Here is a 25,914-nt window from a genome sequence, read left to right as displayed (position 1 = left end):
ACCCTTCATATAATATTAAGCTTAAGCCGGGCGCGGTGGCTCACGCCTGTAATCCCAGCACTTTGGGAGGCCGAAGCGGGCGGATCACGAGGTCAGGAGATCGAGACCATCCTGGCTAACATGGTGAAACCCCGTCTCTACTGAAAATGCAAAAAATTAGCCGGGCGAGGCGGTGGGCGCCTGTAGTCCCAGCTACTCGGGAGGCTGAGGCAGGAGAATGGCGTGAACCCGGGAGGCGGAGCTTGCAGTGAGCCGAGATCGCGCCATTGCACTCCAGCCTGGGCGACTAAGCGAGACTCTGTCTCAAAAAAAAAAAAAATATTAAGCTTATTCATGGGTTCCAAATTATTATAGTACAGAAATCAGCACAGACTAAATCTGTCCTGTCGCTTGTCTTTAATCAACCTAAGAATAATTTTTATATTTTTAAATTATTGAAAAAATCAAAATAAAAATACTATGTTATGACATGTAACATTAAATGAGATTCAAATTTCAGTGTTTATAAAGAAAGTTTTATTGAATCACATCCACATCTATTTGCTTATGTGTTGTATATGGTTGGTTTTATGCTACAATAGCATAATGGAGTAGATTTGACAGAGAATCTACAAACCTAAAATGTCTATTTTCTAGTCTTTCACACAAAATGTTTTCCAGTTCATTTTAGTAAAACACATAATCAACAACCTAAGAAATAATTTCAATTTTATGAATCTTGAAAGCTTTCTTCTGCTTTAGCATTAGTCATTAACTAGAAGACTAATGTTACTTTTAGAAATTTCAGCTACTACAGGTTTTATCAGGTAATAATATATTTTTTTTCCAATTCAGTGTTTGATACTTTTAGCACATTTACCCTACTAGTTCAGTTGAAAATAAAGACAATGTTTCTTATACATGTCTAACACAAAAGTATTTCTGGATGGTTTTTCCTAGGACTTAAATTTCTCAATAATATTAACCATTCCTTACTAAAGTTTGTCAACTTCAAGGACTAATTCTGAACTTGACGTTCTTTCCTCTAATTGAGTCAGAGAAAACGGGAAATTTCCTTCACCATTAAAAACTCTCTTAAATCAGAGTATCTTACATTTATATATTATTCAATTGATAAGTATGTGAATTAGAGTACTTTAAATTTTTACAGTGAAATCTTATGTTATGTTGAAAGACAACTTATAAACACATAATATCTAAGTTTGGGAAACATCATTGGTTTGGATGACATCTGTAAGAATGCTTTCAACAACACTGTCAACTAATGCAAACTGATGTAGAGTGAGCTCTTCTGAAAATAATTCAGAAATGAATTTCCAGCTATTTCTCACCAACCATAATTTTTTAGAAGGTCTGCATCTACAAGTTAGGCAATTTTGTATGATCTTTGGGATTAATCTATTTTTAAGAGATTATTACAAGTAGACTAAACCTCCAGTTAAATAATTTTATTATTTATATGTAAACATTTAACTAGATAATCACTTTTTTCTCTCCTGTCATTACTGCACCAGTCAACTTCATTAAAGGAAGTTTGGTGTTTTAAAACAAAACTTTTTCAGAAATTTCTGCTTTATTACTGGCAATTGTCAAGAAAATTTTAGATAAAATAGAATACACATTCTCTAAAAATTCATTAGTCACCATTTTTGGGTGACAATATTTGACATTCTTTCCTGGCTGCTTGGTCCATCTGTTGAATCTCTTTATAAAACCTCCTTGGATTCCAGAGGCAAATATGCTGACGTTGAAACTATATCACAAAGTTGCAAGTTCAGCTAATTTTGAAAAATTTATCACTGCACTAGCTAGCCACCTTATTAAATTTTTCCCATTACTTTTTGTTTTTACAAATGGATCTTGATCTCTATATTTGAGTATAATATTCCTGAAAATTATTTAATAACTTTATTGACCAATGATTTCTTGATTGATATTTTATCCATAAGAAGTACCTTACTTGTAAGGATTTTTTTAATCACAGCGGCCATTTTATGCATATATGGAATTTATACAGTTATCGCTTACTTTCAAATGATGCTTTATCTACAGTTGGATCATTTTGCCTGGGAGACATAAACTAAACTAACTTTACTTACAGGTGGGAAAAATTTATCTGGTATAAATCCTTTTATTTGAGTATCTAAATATGCCTTTAACAATAAACTTGTCCCTTACATAGTTTCATGTTCAGCTTGGTTTTCATCTCAATTTAATAACTATCCCAGTAACAACATCCTATAAAATTTAACAGGAGAAATCAATGTGCATTTCCTGGTGGGTACTGTGAGTTGTCTAGTTTAATAATTATATGTTTAGTCATTTAACTCTCATGGCACACAGGTAATACTAATTATTAGCATTTCTTACATCAAAATGCTTATCCAAAGCATTTGTTAAACCCTTCTTTTACCTGGTCCCTTTTATGCTTCCTTTTGCTTTTATTTTCAGTAGTATACGAATCATCTTATAAGACACTATACTATGCTTTAAAAACCATTTTATTTTCTAAGAGAAGTAAGCATACTTATATCAGGTACAAAAGCTTCAGTGTTCATCCTTGTGAGCTGGTGAGGAAGATGTGGGATTACTGGTGTTACATAGTGAAAACACCTTTGACAAAGCTGAAGACATTTTTGTCAGCATTTTAGATCCTTGTTTGGAGACATCAGACTTGGGAGTTTCTGTGGACAAAGTAAACAAGAAGAATGATATCTTTATTTTTGGATGCTGAGGTCAAATACCTTGCCTAAGGTCATATGAGTAAAAGGTGGCCCAGCTGGTAATAGGGTCCAGATTTTCTGACTCTCATGACATCATTATGCCTACTGTACTATAAGACTTCTTTAGTCAAGTATGCAAAAGTCCATTTCTCTTTTCTCAGCAGAACACTCTCTGAAAATGTCTAATGAGTTAAATGCGAAAGTAACTTTCAACTATACACAGTGTGGACACCTATTTCAGAATGCTCAAGAGAAAGTAGAAGCACATTAAAAATACTATAAATTCTCACCTACTTTAAGTAAATTTTCCATTGACTGACCCCAAGTGATTATTTATGTCATGGAAAATAGGATTGTGTAGGTAATGAGAGAGTTCCTATTTGGATTTTTTTGCACCATTTATTCAGCATGAGGTTTTAAAGAATATAATCATCTCAGTTTAACAAAATTATTATTTTATACATAAAGAAATAATTGTATATGTAAAGAAATAATCATTTATGTGCTTTTCTGATACTTCATAAGTTGTGATAGGGCTACTAAAATCCTGTATTTTCTTGATTGTAGTACATGACACTCAAAAGTTATAAATTTTAATATAAAACTTTAATTCCCAGCTTCTTTTGAAAAAATGGAAGAACTAGGAACAATCTCGCATGCCAATGATTGTAGCTGAGTAGCAGCTGCCTCCTTCAAAGACAGCATGCCATCTCCCATGAGTCACACACCCCTTCTCAACCTGCTGCTGTTGTTTATGGTACCTACCTTGCTCTTATAACCATTTGAGTGTGTAGACAGTGATGATGTTGCATGAGATTGGGATTTGAAACGTAGCTCTGCTGCTTGTTAGCTGTGGGATAACCTGGGATAACGTATTGTCATTTTTCTCTTTAATGATTCTCACTTTTTTTCTTTAAATAAAATGGGAATAGCTAGGGCCTGATATATTTTAGTTATATTATCTATTGTCCCTTTGGTGTAAAGATAGAGAACTACATAATTAACTGAAAATTGGTATTTATACAAACAGTAAGAATATTATTTCAATCCCATTTTGATAATATGCAAGGGGAGAGTCACTCATTTCCAGACAGTAATAAAAAATTCTAAACTCAAAATGATGCAGTTGAGAGTTTAATTACACCAGTTGTTAAAATAGTACATTTTGTACCTGAAGTGACTTCCTTTGAGGGATTTGCACTGCCAAGAACATCCTTGGATCTTTCAAAGATGGTGATAAACTGCCAAGGTAAATTGAAATACAAACTGAGTCTTTCACTGGACACTAAACACTAAATATACCCATAAATCCTCAAATCCACTAGATATACCTATAAATACCATTACAGTATCTTACATAAAATATATCTGTGCTCTGCAATCTCAAAGAATTGTTCAATAAGGCTGAGGCTCATAATTTTTGGAAAGTAAGATGCCTAAGATTGACACTTGTTATGAATGCAGGCTTTGGCTAGCACTAAATGAGGGTCAATGGTTCAGCCATATTAACTCATGAAAAATCTCAGCTCTATCTGCCTCCTCTATCCTTTGACTGAATTGAAAAAAGTTAAAAATTCTTTTCTGAAAAAAGATGTAATAGTAAAGGGAGAAAAAAGGATGTTCACTTTGTAACCCCAAATTTTCTTTTATTGAAATCTTAGCCACTGCAGAGTCTGGAGCAATAAAGTGACTCTGTAGACCTGGTTGTGCTGGGATTGTGTCTCCAGTACTAGCTTTACTCTGTAGACCTTTATCAATTTTGAATGCAAGAGCAGCAATTGTCCCAGAGAGGCATAAAGTAGCCTGGGACAGGTGGTGGGGTTTCAGCTATTCTGAAACTATTCTAAAATGGTAGATTTGAAGGGTACCAGAATTCTGTAGCTATTCTAAAATGTCATCTGTTAAAAATCAATAAAACAAGGCTTAAATACATGTAACATAAGAGGAATGCGCAGTGTCTATATCAGGTAAAAAGCAACAGATACTATTACAAGAGTTTTACCATAGTTCCTCCAAGAAGACTTAAGGGTGCTCACATATTAAGCTATTGGAAACAAGATAACTGAGGAATAAAATGGGGCAGAGACAATGTAAAGTGCTGATTCTCAGTTGTGTATCCATAAGTTTAACCAACTAAAGATAAAAAATAAATGAAAAATAATGGACAGCTGTATGTATACTGAATATGTATAGACTTATTGTTCTTGTCATTATTCCCTAAATAATACAGCATAAGAACTATTTACATAATATTTACATTGTGTCAGGTATGATAAGTAATCTAGAAATAATTTAGAATATATGGGAGGATGTGTGTAGGTTATATGCAAATATACCATTTTATATAAGGACCTTGAGTACCCCTGAATTTTGATATCTTTTGGGATTCCTGGAATCAATCCCCTACAGCTATGAGGGGATGACAGTACTTAAGTTATGCTGAAAACGTGTATCTGTTTGTTAGATACAAGAGTGCTTACCCTTACTTAATGGAGCATTGTTAAAATCATGACTTTAAAGTTTTTAATCTAAAAATTTCAAAACCTTGACTATGTCGGAGTTGGCATCTTTTGACCTTTTCCTTGAAAGCTGTAGATATTGTCTTTGTTTTTTGTATGTTGAATCATTTTGGAATGTATCCTGCACATTATATGTAAGTAGTCAGATTTTTGGTCCTTTCAAAATCCTGTAGAGGATGTGTGTGTGTGCACGTGTTTTTTTATTTTGGTAGGTAATTGACTCATTATGTTCAGATCACACATCCTAGCCTGCCTCTCATGGCTGTGGTTTCAATTTAATTTCTGTTTTCAAAATTTTTGTAGCTTTGAGTATCCTTATGTATGCACTACTGTTAAGAATGCAGTTCAAGTTCTCGAAGACTTTTGTCTTTGTAACTTCAGGTAATTTCCAAATATGTACAATTCAGAGGGGGCATTATAAACAGATTTTTGAGGTTCCCCTTTTTGTGATTTTCCTCAATGCCTGACTCTCATTAGCCCCCTTTTCTAGTTCTATGGCTAAAATGCTGTGGCTTTAGCCTCTGTGTATGTGCTGTTTCTAGTTTATATCTGCATCTACCACTAAGAGTAAAGTGACAAGAGAAAGCAGAGAAAAGCACAACAGGCTCAATCAATACTCCTTAGTCTACTGAGGACCCTTTCCCTATTGGTCAGAGAAGAATTTTCTTTCAGAGTTTTAAGTGGTACCTCAGCGGCCTCTGCTGCTACTGCCATGCAGCTTCACGAGGGGACCTTGCCTTGAGGCAGGACCAAGGAGGGAGAAAAAGTGGGGATTCTCCCCAGATTCTCCATGTCACGGGAATCTCCTAAGCGGTAAGAAAACAATGGTTTCTCTAGGAGCTATATTCTATCCAGTTGATCTATGCAATTCCAGGATTTGAGTTTCCCTGAGTCTTAGAGGATGTGCAAATAAAATAACAAAACCCAGGAAACTCACAATGGCATCGGCCATTCTTTGAGTTTTGATTCCCCTGCCTAACTCTTGTTATTTATTTTTCAGAATCCTCGGTAGTTACCCACAGTGTTTAGTTGTAATCACTGAGAGAGGTAAGATGGAGCCTGCCTACTCCACCTTACCCAGAACTGGATTAGATAACAACTTTACCCATAATTTTACCATGGAAAAGGTAGCAAAGAGGGAAGGAACAAAAGCAGAAGGAGTCCAGATTAGCCAGAAATTCCACTTGACACACTGAGTGTCAACAGGTTCTTAGATTAGAGCTTCAGCATTTCCCTTCTGTTGCCATATAATTTTACTGTAAATTATACTGTAAATTTACATATATGCAAGTTATATGTAAAGTGTGGCCAAAATGGAGCCTGAGGTAGTTAAATAAATACTTATATTCACAAATGAGGATTAGCTTCAGTGGGTGATAAATCCAGTATCTTTGAACATTTAAAAAAATATATCTTAAGTGTAAGTTATAAGATTTTAAAAGTTGGTTCTGAAAATTGTACTATATTGCGATATGAGAAGTAACTCCATAATTGATAGCTTATGTTGTATGTGGGGGTGGAAGGACCCACTTGAAGGGTGATTAAACTGAACCAAGAAAGAAACAATCTGATTAAAAAACACAGACGAAGATGTGTAGCTTCATTTCTCATTGGAAACTTTATAAGAAAGATTTATAAAGAGGAAATTTTCTTGGCTCACACTGGGGAGTAGGTGGGCTTTGTGGAAAGTTGCCGGTAAAGAAGTAATGTTTAGGAATACAGAAAAATAGAATTAGCACTCACTTCCTGCAAGCCATGCCCCTCCCATGTTTGAAGCTTCTGTTTTCTCCCCACCTCCCCAAGTTTCTCACTTGAGTCTACTCATCCTAGGTAGGGCCGAGTAATTCACTCCCTCTAGTGTTTTGCTAGAGACTGTACTAACAGAGCTAATAAACAGAATTGTACTTAGATGCTAGGGAGAACCAGTATATTACTTTGTGCACCTAAACAAGAAATGATGACTTAACCCAAAGGATTTTGTCAACATATTTTAGTATACCAGGGACAGGCCTCAACTAGGAAGAGGGAGAGGGTGTAAGAAATTGTGAATAGGAGAATGCTTTCTGATATCCTTCAAATCATACCACACAGTCCCTGACTGAACTATGAAAACTGAGTTGTTCTTAACTAGATCCTAATATATACCAATTAAGGCTAATTAAAAATACTTACCTTAACACTGCTTGCATGCTCTGGCTTTTGTTCCTGAGAACTTTCTGTAGAGATTAAAAAAAAGTAAAATAGTCTCTTTCTGAGGCATATATATTTGTTGACACAAATCTGATCATATTACTTATTTTTCACCAAAGAATCATATAATTTAAGCAGGTCGAAGAAGTTGTTATTTTAAATGTATAAGCAATTGGGAACAACACTGAAGTAAGTGAGAGCCCTAGAATGTTGGGGCATGTCTTAGCCCTTCAGTTAGAAATTTAGAAATTATGAAAGATGAAATGTAACATAGTGGGAGAGGCAAGCTCTGTAACTTAGTAGCTATACATCTATGCGCAACTATTCAATCCCTATAAGCCTGTTTGTTTACCTGTGAAATGAGGGATTACTCTATAGATGATTCTTAAAAGCCCTTCCAGGTCTACCACTTTCTTTACATACCTACTTAAAAGCAGCTTATTAGAATAAAGAGGAGAGTACGGGTATTATTAAATAGTAACTTCTGGGAGAATCAGGAGAGCTTCGAGGTAATGCTCAGAGGAAATTTGGTGGAGTCTATAGAACCAAAAGTTGTCTGAGTTCCAGGGGAGGTCAATATATTAGTGAAATAAATTCAGGCAAGGAGGTAGAAATGACACTGTGAGAGAAGCTTCTCAAGAACCCACTGCAAGGGAAGCAGCTAACCTGCTAAGAAGGCATAAACCCTGTATTTAAATCTTAGCTTCATTGCTTAAAGCTGTGTGAACACTGAACATCTAACTTCTCTGACTCTGTTTTCTCATACATAGTACGTGAATGAGACTGTCTTCCTTGGCTATAGATATCATATAAGAAAAAACTATGCATTTTATATAGCTACACTCATCACGAGCCAACACAAGCAATAACTATCTAAAGTACCCTTTGGGCCAATATGGGTTCTAAAAAAAAGTAACAGTAAAATCTCAATCAGCTCAAATATGAGAAGTGATTAAAATATCTGACAAAATTGGTTAGATTTCATTGTTGGTTGATAATCTTCCTAAAAAGCACCTAAATATATATTGCACATAATTGAACAGATTTTATTTTAAATGAATGAGAACATTTGGGTTTACTACAAGGACAATAATTCCAAACACAAGTTTTCAAGTTTCTAAGGCATATGGGCTTCCAACTCCCCAGAAAAACTAGGAAGTTGTTTTGATGAAGAGGCATAAAAAATTTCCTGATATTTATGGGGCCCCAATTTTTGGATTTAAGTTATTTGAGATTTTATTGTATATATGAATTAGGAATGAATATATCTGGCCTTGATCTTTCCACTTAATTTCAGACTTAAATATCCAATTGCTTATGTGACATCTCAACTTGAATGTCTAAAGGATACCTCAATCTTAACGTAACCAAAAGAAAGAATTCTTGTACTCCTCCTTCACCTTTGGTTGATCCAATAGTCTCTCCTATCTCATTAAATCCCTGTATCTACTATAAACAAAGTAGTGTTTTAGGCTCTTGGTGATATAGCTGTTAACAGACAGAAATCTCCACCTTTATGAAGCTTACATTCTAGAGAGACAGTCAAAAAAACAATTAAAATACACACTATAACAGAAAGTGCTATCCAGTAAAGCAAAGAACTGGGATAGTTAGTGCACTGATCAGAATTAAGTTGCAGTTTCAGAGTGTGGCCAGAGAAGACCTGAGAAAGTGACATTTGGGCCAAGATCTGAAAGTAAGGAATGAGCAATGCAGATATAGGGGAAAGAGTACAGGAGGATCAGCAAATCCAAGGGCCATTAATATATAAAGTGTTTGAGGAACAGCAAGGAGGTTAGTGTGATTGGAATGAATTGAGCCAGAAAGAAAAAGAGGAGTACCTTAGAGGGGGAATAGGATGTTAGGGTGATGCCCAGATGATGTAGGGGTTTGTAAGCCATTGTGATGACTTGAGATTTTGTTCTAAATGAGATGGGAAGTACAGTCATGCATTGCTTAACATGGTTACATTCTGAGAAATGCCTCATTAGGTGATTGCATCATTGTGTGAACATCATAGGATGTACTTACACAAACCTAGATGCTATAGCCTACTATACACCTAAGCTATATGGTGTGGTATGTCTTCTAGGCTAAACCTGTACAGAATGTTATGACACTGTATACTGGAGGCAACTGTAACACAATGGTAAGTATTTGTGTATCTAAACATAGACAAAGTACAGTAGAAATACAGTATTATAATCATATGGGACCACTATTTTATACTGGTCCATCATTGGCCAAAACATCATTATGTGACACATGACTTTACTTATTAATGTCTGGAATTATCTTGTTTAAGTCTTTACTCTTGGGATGGGACTTCCTACTCCGAGTTAAAGTGTAAATTCCATGAGAGCAAAACCTTTGTCAGTCTTGTTCAGACATGGAATCTCAGGATACAAAGAAAACACTCAGCAAATCTTTGGATGAATGAGTAAGTAAATGATTTAGTTGAACATCTGTGATATTACTAAAGGATATAAGTACTAAGCAAGATCACCAAAATGAAGTTGGAAAAAGCATATTAAAACACTGAATTTAGAGGCAGGAGACGTGGGATGCAGATGGAACTTTTGTTTATATATAGATTCACCGGATACATGTGCAGGATTATTACTTGGATATATTGCATAATGGTGAGGTTGGGCTTTTAGTGACCTATCACCTGAATAGTGAATATTATACCCAATAGGTAATTTTTCAGCAGTCATCCCCCTCCTCCCTTCTGGTGTGCCACGTCTGTTACATTGGTCTGTTTTGGACTCTGTTTTTGACTCAGAGGAATGTCGGATGGGTCACTGCCTCACCCTCAGCTTGAGTTTCCTCATCTATGAAATGAGTATGGTTGTATGAAACAGTTTCTGTTGGCATCTAGCAAAGTATAATTCCACAATTCAGACATCATAGGAGTGGTTTTTGTGAAATCTATGATATGGTCACTGAATTCTGGCATACTTAATGTTATTTTATGGATTATCTTAATAAAAATGATTTTCACTTTCAAATTGGGAGAATATGTTGAATTGGTTGCATGTTTGAAATAGTAATGATAAACTTGTGGTTTGACTTTCAATGTGACTTTATAGCAAACATGACACTCTACCTCTTATATATGCTATTATTGTTAGAACCATATTGATCCTCCCTCTAAAGTCTTGACAATTAGAGAACCTAAAAGTCGTTACAAATTTTCTAAGGAGCCAGTACTATTAAGGATTGAATAAAAAAAAAATAGAAAAATGAAAAAAAAAAGTGAGGTACATCCTAGCCAGATTTTAATATGAGGGAATAAATTTAGGTTTAAAAAGAGGCATAATCCTTCAAAGAAATAATTAAATTCTAGTAGCATGGATTCTGGCTCAGATAGAAACTGCTGTTACAATACTCTCTATTTTGTAGATATTTCACAGGAGTATGGTAAATGTGAATTCATGTCACTCCGTATACTTGATACCACAATCAGTGATAAAATCTTAACGGTAATTTAGGCAAGGCAAAGTATTTAACTCATTTTAACACCTGAATGAGGTAATACTGGATCATTTTCTAAAGTAGATAAACTCATAGAAAAAATAAAGCCTGTATTAACTTCAAGTTTGATAACTAAAAAAAAAAACCACACACACATCAAAATAGTAGACATTTATCTTTGAACACTTCCTAATTTAAGAAAAAAGAGTCCAACCTTCTAATATTTTAGCACTTGGGTCTGGGCAACAATCTTCATCCTCACTAAAATAAAAGAAAAAGAACATCATTTAGGGTGAATTTGATAAATGAAGAAGTTACTGATTAAGCAAAAGAACAGTTAGTCTTCATATGGAAAGAAAGCTTAAATAATATACTATTCTCTGAGATTCCAAATCAAATAAAAATGATTTCTGATTGACTTTTTCCCCTACTTTTAAAATTGTGGTTATACATACATTAAATTTACAATTTTAACCATTTTAAGTGTACAGTTCTATAGCATTAAGTACATTTGCAGTGTTGTGCAACCATCACAACCATCCAGCTCCAGAACTTTTTTCATCTTTCTCAACTGAAACTCTATACCAATTAAACATTAAAACCTAATTTCCGTCTCTCCCCATCCCCTGGGAACCACTATTCTACTTTCTGTCTCTATGATTTTGACTATGCTAGGGACTTCATATGAGAATCATGAAATGTCCTTTTGTGCTGACCTATCCCAATTAGCAAAATATATTTGAAAGTTCATACATCCAGTAGTATGTGCCATAATATCTTTCTTTTTTAAGGCTGAATAACATTCCATTGAATATTTATAACACATTTTGCTTGTTTATTCATCTATCGATAGACATTGGGATTGCTTCCACCATTTGTCTATGGTGAATAACGGTGTAGAAATATCTGTTTTGGTCCCTGCTTTTAAGTATTTTGAGTATGTACACAGAAGGAGAATTGCTTGATCGTAGGGTAAGTCTATATTTAATTTTTGAGAACCCGCCCAATACTGTTTTCCACAGTGTCTACACTATTGAAATTTCCACCATTGATGCATAAGGGTTTCAATTCTTGACATCCTTACCAGTACTTGTTTTCTTTGCCTTTACTTCTTTTTTCCCTCCCTCCTTCCGTCCCTCCCTCCCTTCTTTAGTTATCTTAATGTGTTGAAAGTGGAATCTTGTGATTGTGATTTGCATTTCCCTAATGATTAGGGAAATGATTGAAAATCATTTTATGTGCCTCTTAGCCATTTGTATATTTTCTTAGAGAACTGTCTAAGTCCTTTGCACATTTTTAATTGGGTTGTTTTATCATTGTTGAGTCACAGGAATTATTTACATATTCTGAATCTTAATTATTTACTATATATATAATTTGCAAATATTTTCTCCCATTCCATGGGTTGACTTTTCACTTCATTGATGGTGTCCTTTGAAGCACAAAAGTTTTAATCATAATGAAGCACAATATACCTATTTTTCTTTTCTTTCCTGTGCTTTGATTTCATAACAACAACAACAACAACAACAACAACAACAACAAACACTGTTAAATCCAATGTCATGAGGCCTTTCTCCCATGTCTTCTGACAAAAGTTTTTCTAGCTCTTGTGTTTAGATCTCTGACTCATTTTGAGTTAATTTTTGTATGTGGTGTAAGGTAAGGGTTCACCTTCATTTTTGTTTGTTTTTTGCATGTGAGTATCTATTCCCATCACCACCTGTGGAAAAGGCCATCCCTTCCCTCATTAAATTGTCTTCGTACCCTTGGTAAAAATCATTTGACCATATATGGAAGGGTTTATTTCTGGGTTCTTTATTCCATTTCTTTGCTTTATAAGTCTGTCTTTATGTCAGTATCACACTGTTTGATTACGGTAGCTTTGTAGTAAGATTTGAAATCAGTAAATAAGACATCTGCATCTTTGTTCTATATTAAGATTTTTTGCCTATTAAGGGTCTCTTGAGAAACCAATGAACTTTAGGATAAATTTTGTATTTCTGCAAAAAAAAAATTATTGGTATTTTGATAAGGATTCCATTGATTCTATGGATTACTTTGAGTAGAATTAACATTTTAACAATATTGTCTTCTAATCTATAAACATGAGGTGTCTTTCTACTTATTTGCGTTCTCTTTAATTTCTTATAGCAATATTGAAAGTACAAGTCTTTCAGTTCCTTGGTTAAATGTATCCCTAAGTATTTTATTCTGTTTGTTATTAATGTAAATGGATTTTCCCCTTAAATTATTTTTAAATTTGTTTTCCCCTCAATTTAAATTGTTTTCCCCTTAATTATTTTTAGATTGCTCATTGTAATTATACAGAATGCAGCTATCTTTTCTGTGTTGATTTTATATCTGGTAACTTTGCTGAATTAATTCATTATTACAACATTTTTTATGTGTTCTTCAGGGGTTTCTACATTATGACCATGTCATCTATAAACAATAATTTTTCTGCTCATCCAATTAGAATGCCTTTCCCTTTCTTCTTGCCTAATTTTTCTGACTAGCATTTTCAGTACTGTGTTAAATAGAAGTGGCAAAAGTAGTCATTGTTTTATGTTTGTCCCTGATCTCAGAGAAAATACTTCATTTCTTCACCACTGAGATAGATATTAGATACAGCTAATATCTACAATATTAGCTGTAGATGTTTCATTTATGACCTTAACAATGCTGAAGTAATTTCCTTCTCTTCCTGCTGTGCTGAGTCCTTTTATCCATGTAAAAGATTTAACTTTTGTCAAACGGTTTTCCTGCATCATTTGAGATGGACAGGTGTGTGTGTGTGTACGTGTGTGTTTCCCTTTCATTCTGTTAATGTGATGTATTACATTGATTTTTGTTGTTGTTGTTGTTGTTGTTTTTGAGACAGGGTCTCATTCTGTCACCCAGGCTGGAGCGAAGTGGTGTGATCACAGCTCACTGCAGCCTACCTCAACTTCCTGTTCTCAATAAATCCACCTGCTTCAGCCTCCTTCGTAGCTGGGACCACAGGTGCACACCACCATGTCTGGCTATTTTTTATATTTTTTTTGGAGAGATGGGGTTTCGCCATGTTGCCCAGGTTGGTCTCAAATTGTCAGGCTTGAGAAATCTGCCCATCTTAACTTCTCAAAGTGCTGGGATTACAGGCGTGAGTCACTGTGCCTGGCCTATTGATTGGTTTTTTGTGTTGAAACTTGTTTGCATTCCTGGGATAAAACCGACTTGGTCATGATCTATAAACCTTTTAATATACTGATGAATTTGGTTAGCTAATACCGTGTTGAAGATTTTTGCATCAATATTCATCAGCAATATTGTTCTGTAGTGTTTTATTGCTGTCTTTGGTCTTGGCAATAATGTAATGCTGGCATCATGACTTTGGAAGTGTTTCCTCTTTTCAATTGTTTTGAAAAGTCTGAGGGGGGTTAGAGTTAATTCTTTGAAATTTGTGACATCCACCAATGAAAGTATCTATCTGGTCATGAGCTTTTCTTTCTTAGGAGGTTTTTCAGTTACTGATTCAATTTCTTTACTATTTCTAAATTTGTTCACTCTAATTTAGCATAATTCAGTCTTTACAAGCTGTATATTTCTAGGAATTTATCCATTTCATCTAGATTATCCAATTTGTTGGCATAAATTATTCATAGTACCCTCTTTTAATCCTTTTATTTCTATAAACTCAGTTGCTATTTTACCTGTTTCATTTATGATTTTAACTGAGTCTTCTCTTTCTTTCCTTAGGTAATCTAGCTGAAGACTTGTCAATTTCATTGATTTTTTTTTTTTTTTTTAAATGAACCAACTCTTAGTTTTCTTGATTTTCTCTACTTTTTTTATTGTCTATTTTATTCCTGGTCTAATCTTTATTATTTTCTTCCACTTAATACCTTTCAGTTTGTTCTTTCTCTAGTTGCTTAAGGTATAAAGTTGTTGGTATAAGATCTTTCTTATTTGATTTATTTATGACTATAAATTTTCCTCTTAACATTGTTTTTGTTGTATTCCTTAAATTTTGGTGAGTTTGGTAAGTTCCCTTATTATTTCTTCTTTGACCCATAAGCTGATACTATATTGTTTAATTTTCACATTTTTAAGGGTGTTTTGGTTTTTCCTTCTGCTATTGATTTCTAGCTTTATCCCACTGCAATTTGAAAATATATTTTGTATGTATTCAAACTTTTAAAATTTATTAAGACTCATTTTGTGGCCTAAGATATAATTTATCCTGGAGAGTGTGCTATGTGCATTTGAGAAAACTGTGTATTTTGCTATTGTTTTATACATATATACAAACACACACACACATACACATATATATTTAACTATATATATATGACAGGTTGAATAAATCTATAGTTTTATTCACATCTGTATTAGTCTGTTCTCATGTTGCTATAAAGGTCTGCCTGAGACTGGGTAATTTATAAAGGAAAGAGATTTAATTGACTCACAGTTCTGTGTACCTGGGGAGGCCTCAGGAAACTTACAATCATGGTGGAGGGAAAGCAAACATATCCTTCTTCCCCTGGTGGCAGGAAGGAGAAGTGCCAAGCAAAAGGGGGAAAAGCCCCTTATAGAACCATCAGATCTTATGAGAACTCACTCACTATCATGAGAAAAGCAGCATAGGAGTAATCACCTCAATGATTCAATTACCTTCCACCTGGTCCTTCTCACAACATGTGGGGATTATGGGAACAACAATTCAAGATGAGATTTTGGTGGAGGCACAGCCCAAACATATCAACATCCTCTATTTCCTTATTTTGTTTAGTTGTCTCTCCATGATTGAAAATGGCATATTGAAGTCCTTTACTATTATTGTAGAGCTGTTTATTTCCTCTTCAATTCTGTTAGTATTTGTTTAGTATATTTTAGAGCTCTGATGTTTGGTGCATACAGATGCTTCTCAACTTACAATGGGGTTACGTCTCAATGAACCCATTTTAAATGGAAAATATCATACATTGAATATGTATTTAACACATCTAAGCTACCAAACATCATAACTTAGCCTAATCTACCTTAAATGTGCTGAGAACACATACATTAGCCTAGAGTTTGGCAAGATCATCTAACACAAAGTATTAAAACTATCATATAATATATTGAATATGGTACTGAATATGTATTCCTTTCACACTGTCATAAAGTTAAAAAATTGTAAGTCAAATTTTCACTAAGCTGGAGACCATTTGTATATGTTTTTAATTATTATCTCTTCCTGGTAAATTGATGCTGTTATCATCATACAATGTCCTTTTTTCCCCTCTCTTTTGGTTTCTATTTGCATGGGGTATATTTTTCAATTCTTTCACTTTCAACCTACATGTATTCTTAGACCTAAAGAGAATATCTTATGAATAACATACAGTTGGATTCTGTTTTTAAAATCCATTTTGTCATTCTATCTCTTTTGATTAAAGTGTTTAACACATTTATACTTTAAGTAATCAGTAATAGAGAATAACATTCTTTTGCCATTTTGTTGTTTTCTGCATCTTACAGTTGTTTTGTCCTTCATTTCTTCCATTACTGTCTTCCTTTGTATTTAGATGAACTTTTTAGTTACACATTTTAATTCAGTTCTCATTTTCTTTTATGTATATTTTAGGAATATTTTCTTTGTTGTTATTACAAGGATTATGTGTAACATCCTAAAATTATTATTCTAATTTTTAATTGATACCAAGTAAATTTAATTGCATACAAAAACTCTACTTTTTAACACATTTGCCCCCTACCCACTTTATGTTATTGAGGTCCCAAAAATTACCTTTTTATATTCTGTACCCATTAGCATAAACTTATAATCTGTTTTATTAGTCTTTTAAATTCTTTAGAAAATAAAAAGTGGATATATGAGCTAAATTATGATAATACTATTTTTATATTTGTTCATGTATTTACACTTGTTAAAAATTACATAGTTTCATATGGCTCTGAGTTACTGTCTAGCATCATTTCATTTATCTTTTTAACTTGAAGAACTTTCTTTAGCATTTCCTGTCAGGTAGGTCTAGTGTTAATGAACTCCCTCCGCTTTTCCTTGTCTTGGAATGTCTTAATTTCTCCTCATTTTTGAAGAACATTTTTTGCTGGATGTAGAATTCTTGTTTGACAGTATGTTTTTTTCTTTCATTACTTTAAGTATATCATCTCACTGCCTCTTGGCTTGCTTGTAAGGTTACTAATGAGAAAATCACTAATAGTATTATGAGGGTTATTTGTACACAATGAATCACTTTCCTTTGTCTACTTTAAAGGTTGTCTTCTGACAGTTTGATCATTATGTGTCTTAATATGATATTTTTGTGTTTATTCTGCTTGTAGTTTGTTAAGCTTCTTTTATTTGTGTATGTATGTCTTTCTTCAAATTTAGGAAGTTTCAGCCCTTGTTTCCTCAAATTATCTCTGTTTCTTTCTCAATGTCTTCTTCTGCAATTTACATAATGTGTATATTATTCTGCTTGATGGTGTTTCAAAAATCTTTAGGCATTGCTTATTTTTTTTCAATCATTTTTCCTTTTGGTCTTTAGACTTGGCAACTTCAAATGACTTGCATTCAAGTTCACTGATTGTTTCTTCTGTCTGTCCAAGTTTGCTGTTGAACTTCTCCAATGAATTTTTCAATTCAGTTATTATATTTTTCAGCTCCAGAATTAATTTTTAATTTTTATGAGTACATAATACTTGCACATGTTTATGGGTTACATGTGATGTTTTGATAGAGGTATACAATGTGCAATGATTAAGTCAGGGTAATTGGGGTATCTATCACCTCAAACATTTATTGTTTTTTGTGTTATGTATTAGGAATAGTCCAATTCCTCTCTTTTAGTTATTTTAGAATATACAATAAATTGTTGTTAACTGTAGTTACCCTAATGCACTACCAAAACCAGAATTACTGTCTGGTTCTTTTTTATAATTTTCCTATTAATATTTTAATTTTGTTCATACATATTTTTACTAATTTCCTTAGTTCTTTGTCTACCTACAATTCTTGAACATATTTAGGATAGTTGTCTTGAAGTCTTTGCCATGTAGGTCCAACTGATATGCTTCTTCAGGAACATTTTCTGGGATTTTATTCTTTCCATTTGAATTTCCCCATTTTTTGTATGCTTAGTAATCTTTTGTTCAAATATGAGTACTTGAAATAATAAAGAAGCCACCTCTTCTAGCTTTTGCTGATTGGATGTGGAAAATATTTACTAATTAATGAGACTTTGAGCCTTGGAAACAGTCCAAAGTAAAGATTTAGGTTTTTTTCAGATCTTTTCTGAGATTGTAGTTTTCAAGTCTATGTTTGTGCATCCCCAAACTCAGTTTTTCTGGGCCGCTTGTAAATGATTTAATTTCCCAAAGAGTCACTTCCTACTCCTTCTTAGGAACTTAGATGTTCTGTTGTATCTCTCTCTTCCCATAATTTCTTGCCCAAGGTGTTTATGGTTCTGCAGTCCCTCTGTAGTTTTCAGGCATTATGGCACCTATCCACTACTTTCTGTGGTTTCCGGGCTTAGAACCAAACTATGACACCATTGCCTATCTAAGTTCCTAGTCAAGTGAAACAAAAATAATTTCTTAAGAAAGCCCATAGATAGGTCAGAACAAGATCTATTCTGTTCTTTCCACCAAAAGGAGGAAACTGGAAATTGGGCTTCTTTCTCTTGACTGTGTTACACCATGCTGGGAGGAAGTTGGATGCAAGAGCAAGTTAAACTTCACAGATTTTTTAAAACTATTTTGAATGTGTTTTTTCCCTTTCGCTCTCCGTTCCTCCTTCCCTTTCTTCACCCCTCTCTCCCTCCCTTCCTTCCCTTTCATTTTTTGCTTTCCTTCTTCCTTTTGTTTCTTTCTCCTCTCTCTTTCTCTTATACTCTTTTTCCTTTATCTCTCTTTTCTTTCTCTTTCTTTTGTCTTCTCTCTCTGTGTGTCAGAGTCTTGCTCTGTTGCCTAGGCTAAAGTGCAATGGCAAAATCATAGCTCACTGTAACTTTGAACTCATGAGCTCAAGCAATTCTATCACCTCAGCCTCCTGAGTAGCTAGGACTAGGTGCATATGACCATGCCAGCTAATTTTTTATTATTTTATTTTATTTTAGTAGAGTTAGGGTCTTGCTATGCTGCCCAACCTGACTTCAAACTCCTGGCCTCAAGCAATCTTCATGCCTCGGCCTCCCAAAGTGGTGGGATTACAGGCATAAGCCACCATGAGCAGCCAGCTTTTTCTTGATTGAGTATTCATTTGGTTGCTGCAGACTGTTGTCCAGAGCTGTTATAAAGTTGTGTTAGTCAGATTGTAGTTGCTTATGTTTTGTTTCCATGGGGAAATCAGAACCTTGAGCTTCCTGGTATTATCTTGCTCTAAAATCATTTTTATTTAGTATTATTTATGCCTGTTTTTTACTTCACTAAAATAACCAATAGAGAGGTTCCAACATTTCTAGCTATGTATGTTAAAAATAACCTATTATGCAGGAGAAAAGAGACAATGGTGGGCCAAAAACAGATGTCCCAAAATAAGGCCATGTCAAAAAAAAAAAAAAAATACAATTCCAGCATGCTGAGTGAAAAAAAAGTCACTAGATTTTTCTGTGTATAACATGAGTACTTCTCCCCAGATTAAAAACAAAGTTCTCTCTTCCAAGTTGTGTATAATTTTATAAATGCAAGCACAGATTTAGATATTTTCACTATTCTTGATGGAGTTGTGAGATTTCAAGTCTATAGTGCACTTTGTTCCTCTCTGTCCCCTATCACTTTTACAGTCCATACTTTGCCTTTAGTGTCATCCAAACTTGGATTGTCTTTCACTTGTTTAAATGCTATCCATTCTTAAAGAGCCATGTCAAACTCCAGTGCTTTCTACGATTTATCTCTGAATGCTAAAACTTATATTTCTTTCTCATTCCTTTGGATTTTTCTTATAGGCAATGACAATAGCTTTCTTAAGAGAGCTAAGCATGAACACTTTTGTAGTCATACTGCATATTTCATTTCTGGGCCATTATCTCTCTCTCAGGTTAGAAAATACCCTAATACATTAGCAAATAGTTTATATAAGACACTGATACACTAGAAACTGGTTTCAAAACTAGGACATAGAGGCCAGGTATCTAAAAATGGAGGAGCAGATAGCAAGAAGTGGCTTTGGAATTATTCACAGTAGGGTGCCAGGGAAGGGAAGCAGTGGGGGAAGGTCTGAAGCTAAATACTTGCTCAATTACAGTTTTGCCAGGGGCCCCATTCTACTCATAAGCTCTACTTTATCAGATTTCTATATTTCTACTGCTTTAATTTCATATACCCAGTAGATGAAATGAGATCTTCTTGGTTGTATGAAGATGAACTCATAATTCTGTGTATGAAGTAATGTGTTGGTTCAGTAACAAGATTCTTTTCTTCTTTCTGGAAAAGGACAAATCAACTATTACACTAAATGGAGTTTGAAATACACTTTCTTACCTTATGGTATTCTTTGCAGTATAATCTACATTTTAATGGAAAAAAGTTCCAGAGATTAGTTAAAAGATGGGTGAGGCCTATAATTCTAATTAAAAAGTGTCTTCCAATATAATTAACTTGAAATAGTTCAGTGAAGATTACCTAAATTATGACATTAGATTTTGAACAAATTTTAAACATAAACCTATGTTTAAACAATGTTTAAAGAGTCAAATTTTCTTCTAAACTTTAAAAATATTTTAAGTCATATATTACTGAGTTCAAAAAGAGGAAGAACACAGATACAACTCTGGTCAATCAGGTACCTTGCCAGGTCAATCATCTTAGCACATACTTTGATCCATTTGTCGCAAAGTCATGCGGCTTCTGAATGGAGCAGTTATATTTATGTTATTTTCTGTGGTTCATCTAAGCTTTTGTGTTAACCTTAGAATCACACCAAATGGATAATCAAGAGAATGGCCTCATCAGAAAATCAAAAGTTGTACATTCTCCAAAAACATGTTATGGTATAGAATTTCATGTACCCAGGAGATGAAATTAATTAAACTTAATTCTAAAATTAATTAGAATTACAGGGCTCATCCATCTTTCAACTAATCTCTGAAACATTTTTCCATTAAAATGTAGATTATACTGCAGGACCAAACTTAAAAGGTCACTGAGACTCAGACCATCATTTGAGAGTTTGGAGCCAGCAACAAGAGATGTTCACCATGCTGATAGCAGAGTTTATGGGCTAAATATAAGGGTGATATTTAAAATACATGAATTAACTTGTTAAGGTTGGATAAGTTGGTTATATAACTTACCAAAAGGTCACCTAGCTACTAAGAGTTGGGATTCAAACCCAAACAATCTGAATTTCCATGCATCTTATTTTCTTCCTCCTACCTCAGCCAGTCTTCTGGTGCTATTTTAGTAGCATTGGGCTCTCCACACAAAATGTTCAATGAGTATTTACCAACCAAAATACAAAAGGGTGGAAACCAACTGTTTTTAATAATTAACTTACATTTTTCTTAACTGGTTTCCATTTTCTCTTTTCTTTGGGGTTCTAATTAATCTGGTTTTTCCCCTATTATCTGCTTTCCCACAGTTGAGTTTCATAGCTGCATCTGGTAATAATTTCCCTTATTTTGTAAATATCACCGGGCTTGAGATTGAATTCATTTTAGCATTCTTTTCTGACTAATCAAGGTACATTCTTGGACCAGATTTGTGAAGCTGTCTCTCCTTTCTAGTCACTAACAGTCATGCTTCTCACTTACCTTACACTGGGGTTTTTCCTTCCAAGATGAAGAGGCTGTTTCAGGCATTGTCTTTGGTGTGGCCATGTCAAGCTCAGCAACAGCTCTTTTAACATGCATCTCCTTGGATTCTATTACCTGATTTGAGATTACTTCAGTACTTTCAATATTTGCACTGGCTGTGGTCTGACAACATTTACTTAGTGACAAAAATTTTTTCAGGCTGCCCGTGCTTAGTGTTGACTTAGGAGAAACTTTGCTTTGTACTGGCTTCTTGACTTCTTTCACTTGATCTTCAAATACTTCAATGCCTTCTTCTTTTGCAAAAGTCTCTCCTAAAACAACTTCCTCTTCATCAGAATCTGGTTCCTCTTTTACGTGATTTTCCAAATACATTTGATCAATATCATGAGCTACTAATCGAACAATAAGATCATTTTTACTTTGAACATCTCTTAAGAGCTCCACCTTTGTAATATCAGGCTTTCTTATATTCTGAAATGAATTTCTGGCAACGGCCTGAAATTAAAAGTATAGCAAATATTAAAAATAAATGCCTAAATCACTTTCCTGTAGTTCGATTATGATGTAGCTATTTTCTTATAATTTCTAGTTTCGATTTAAGTAATATCTTCAAATATCGCTTAATTATATATTAGCAATATTTTTAAAATAAATAAAGACACATAACAAAACATATTTGTTGGCACGCCATTTTTCTTATTAAGGTATTTATTACATACCTTAATCTAATATAACTTTCCAAAAGTCAGAGCAAGGTCTAGCATAATTAATTTAATTACTTCCTCTTTATCATTTATCTTGAAAGTTTTGTGACAGAAGTAGACAGGATAACCTATTTTCCAAAATCCTAAGTAAGGAATTATAGAGAAATCTAAATATACATATTTTCAAGAAAAAAAAGGGCAACATATTCACTGATCTTGATTTTCAAAAGTAATGAATAACCCAAATAATGGTTTTAAAATTTTTACTCCCTATTCCTCCACTTTTTATCTTTTGGGCATATTTTCCAAAAGATTCTTCAAAATATAAATCTTCATTTCTTCTCACTTCCTCAGTTAAATCTCAGTTTCCACTGTCAATGTTAAAGACAGATCAAAGAAAAGACAATTACAATTAAATGACAGAATTTTCCCATTTCTCTAGCTTTTGACCACTCCACATAATCTCAAAATTAAGTTAATAATATTAGCTCTCAACCTCCCTTTGTAATAGCATAAACCAGTTTTTCAGATAATGGTGCCTCAAAGGAATATCCATAGAAACAAAATACCAGAAGAACCTCTTTAAAACATTTTTAAAAATCAATTTTGATTATCTGTGCTATTGGAGGAAAACAGTGGTTTAGAAAATCCAAAATCATTTTATATGGCTTTGGGATATATTACTACAAATGGTTTTAGTATGCATATGTCTGGTGTGTGAAGAATCTATGGTACCTTAAAACAGAGAATTAAGTCTTGAGGCAGAACCAACAAGAGTCTAGGGTTTCTAACCTATCTTTCTTTCTCTTCACTGCTGTGTCCTTTTGTTGAAGATAGATAACATTGGTAGCCAGATTGGTGCCAATTACATGCCTTAACTGAGTTCCCCATGTCTTGTTCTTTATTGTTTTATTTTTAGGATGGCTTATTTTTAGGATACAATGGGGGTATAGGCATTGGGCAAACATTCATGTTTGAAAAGGGAGAAATTCGCCTGATAGAAGGGGCTACAGGCCTCATGCAAATCCAAAACCTAGTAGTGCAATCATTATATTTTAAAGCTCCAAAATAATTTCCTTAGACTGTATGTCCCACATCTAGGGCACCGTGATGGAAGAGGTAGGACTCTCAAGGCCTTGGGCAGTCCTGCCCCTGTGGTTTTTGCAGCACTGGTGGATACTCTTAGAGGTTGCTGAGTGCCTGAGGCTTTTCCACGCTGAGGGTGCAAGATGCCAGTGGATCTACCACTCTGAGGTCTGCAGAATGCAGACTCACTTCCAACAACTGAACGAAGCAGTGCCCCAGTGGAGACTCTGTGTGGGATCTCCAACCTTAACATGCCCCCTCTGCACGCCCTGGTAGAAGTTCTCTGTAAGGGCTCCACTCCTGCAGCAGGCTTCTGCCTGGGCATGCAGGTTTTTCTGCACACCCTCTGAAATCTAGGCAGAGGCTGAGAAGCCTCATTTACTCTTGGATTCTGTGTGCCTATAGGCTTAACACCACATAGAAACCACCAAGGCTATGGCTTGCAGCCCAAGCTGTAACTGGGCCCCTTTGAGCCACAGCTGGAAAAGTAGCTGTGGGGATGTGAGGAATGTTGTTCTGAGGTTGCAGAGCCCATGAAACCATTCTTCCCGCCTAGGCCTCTGGAACTGAAATCAAACAGATTGCAGTGAGGATCTCTGAAATGCCTTTGAAGTCTTTTCTCCATTGTCTTGAATATTAGCACTTAGCTCTCTTTCAGTTTTGGAAATTTCTCTAACAACTGGTAGTTTTACAGCCATCTTGAATTTCTCTCTCAAAAAACAAACAAACAAACAAACAAAAAATCTTTTTTTTTTCTCTGCCACATGGCCAGGCTGATTTTTTTTATTTTTATTTTTATTTTTTGAGGTGGAGTCTTGCTGGAGTCCAGCAAGAGTGCAGTGGCATGATCTCGGCTCACTGCAACCTCTGCCTCCCAGGTTCAAGTGATTCTCATGCCTCAGCCTCTGAAGTAGCTGGGACTACAAGTGTGTGCCATCATGCACAGGTAATTTTTGTATTTTTAGTGGAGATGGAGTTGGAGATCATGTTGGCCAGACTCGTCTCAAACTCCTGACCTCAAGTGCCCCACCCACCTCGGCCTCCCAAAGTGCTGGGATAACACGTGTGAGCCACCACGCTCAGCCAATTTTCCAAACTTTTATGCTCTGCTTCCCTTTTAAATATAAATTCCGAATTTAAGTCATTTATTTCCTCCTGCATCTGAGAATACGCTGTTAGAAGCAGCCAGATCACATCTTGAATGTTTCATTTATGAGAAATTTCTTCTGCCAGCTATCCTAGGTCATCACTCACATGTTCAAACTCCACAGAACTCTAGGGCATGGACACAATGCACCCAAGTTTTTTGCTAAGGCATAACAAAAGTGACCTTTGCTCTAGTTTCCAGTAAATTCCTCATTTCCATCTGAGACCTCATCAGCCTGGACTTCATTGTCCATTGTCTGTTAACCAGTTCCAAAGTTGCTTCCATATCTGCAGCTATTTTTTACAGTAATGCCCCACTCCTTAGTACCAATTTTCTGTGTAAGGCCATTCTTCCACTGCTATAAAGAAATTCCTAAGAGTAGGTAATTTATTTAAAAAAGAGGTTTAATTGGCTCATGGTTCTGTATGCTTTACAGGAAGCATAGTGGCATCTGTTTTTGGGAAGGCCTGAGGAAGCTTCCGATCATGGTTGAAAGCAAAATAAGAGCAGACACATCACATGATGAAGGCAGGAGGAAAATCATGTGTATGTGTTGGGCAGGGTGCAGGGGGGTGCCACACACTTTTAAATGACCAGATCTTGCAAGAACTCACTGCTGCAAAGACAGCACTAAGCCATGAAGGGTCTGTCCCCATGACCCAGACACCTTCCACCAGGATCCACCTCCAGCATTGGAGATTACAATCCAACACGAGATTTGGGCAGGGATAAATATCAAACTATATCAGGGTGTGAAAACTTAAAGCATTAATTAACATATTTACTAGCCTTGAGATTCAGTTTAGTGGGTTGCAGAAGAGTGCTGAAAAAATTTACTCTAAGCTTATGCTCCAGGAAGCATGGTTCTATAAAATTTTGGTAATTTTCCAGGCTATGGACTACATGCCTAAGCATACTCAGCACTCTCACAAATGCATACCATCAGTTAAAGGGATTTTAATAAAAATCAAAATGTCTGATAGATCAGTGCAACCTTTCTGTTGGCGAGACAAATCTTTTGTCCTCAGTAGTAGTTTCCTTGTAATAAGGACATTATTTTTGGCATTTTAAATTCCCAGTTAAAATATTTGGGGACTGCGTATGGGGTGACAGGACAGAGTTAGGTCTAGAGCAATAGGAGAGAGGCTCATAAAAATAGCAGCAATACTACAGCTGGGTTTAGAAAATACAAGTGTGTAAGTGGAAAGAAAATGGATACATCTTGAGAGGCCAGGGCAAATGGGAAAGGCTAACATAATTGAAGTAACATAGAACAAATGTAATCTAAGAGTCTGCAGTCTAATGTCTGCCGATGAATGTTAC

General features: G+C 34.9%; 1 protein-coding gene across 1 annotated transcript in view; it reads right to left on the bottom strand.

The window, feature by feature from the left end:
- Window positions 1-2,547: 2,547 nt before the first annotated feature.
- Window positions 2,548-25,914, bottom strand: part of FSIP2 (fibrous sheath interacting protein 2) — a 94,740-nt gene continuing 71,373 nt past the window's right edge. Inside the window, exons 18-23 of the mRNA XM_015432463.3 lie at window positions 21,652-22,149; window positions 20,223-20,323; window positions 11,124-11,170; window positions 7,415-7,458; window positions 3,895-3,964; window positions 2,548-2,684 (exon numbers count right to left, since the gene is read on the bottom strand). Of these exons, the coding sequence (XP_015287949.3) occupies window positions 2,548-2,684; window positions 3,895-3,964; window positions 7,415-7,458; window positions 11,124-11,170; window positions 20,223-20,323; window positions 21,652-22,149 (897 nt within the window). The remainder of the gene's footprint in view (window positions 2,685-3,894; window positions 3,965-7,414; window positions 7,459-11,123; window positions 11,171-20,222; window positions 20,324-21,651; window positions 22,150-25,914) is intronic.

Source organism: Macaca fascicularis, chromosome 12 (assembly GCF_037993035.2).
Source record: "Macaca fascicularis isolate 582-1 chromosome 12, T2T-MFA8v1.1".
In the NCBI taxonomy this organism is placed as follows: Eukaryota; Metazoa; Chordata; class Mammalia; order Primates; family Cercopithecidae; genus Macaca; species Macaca fascicularis.
Note: the sequence above shows the minus strand (reverse complement) of the source record. Positions and strands in the feature narration are given on the sequence as shown.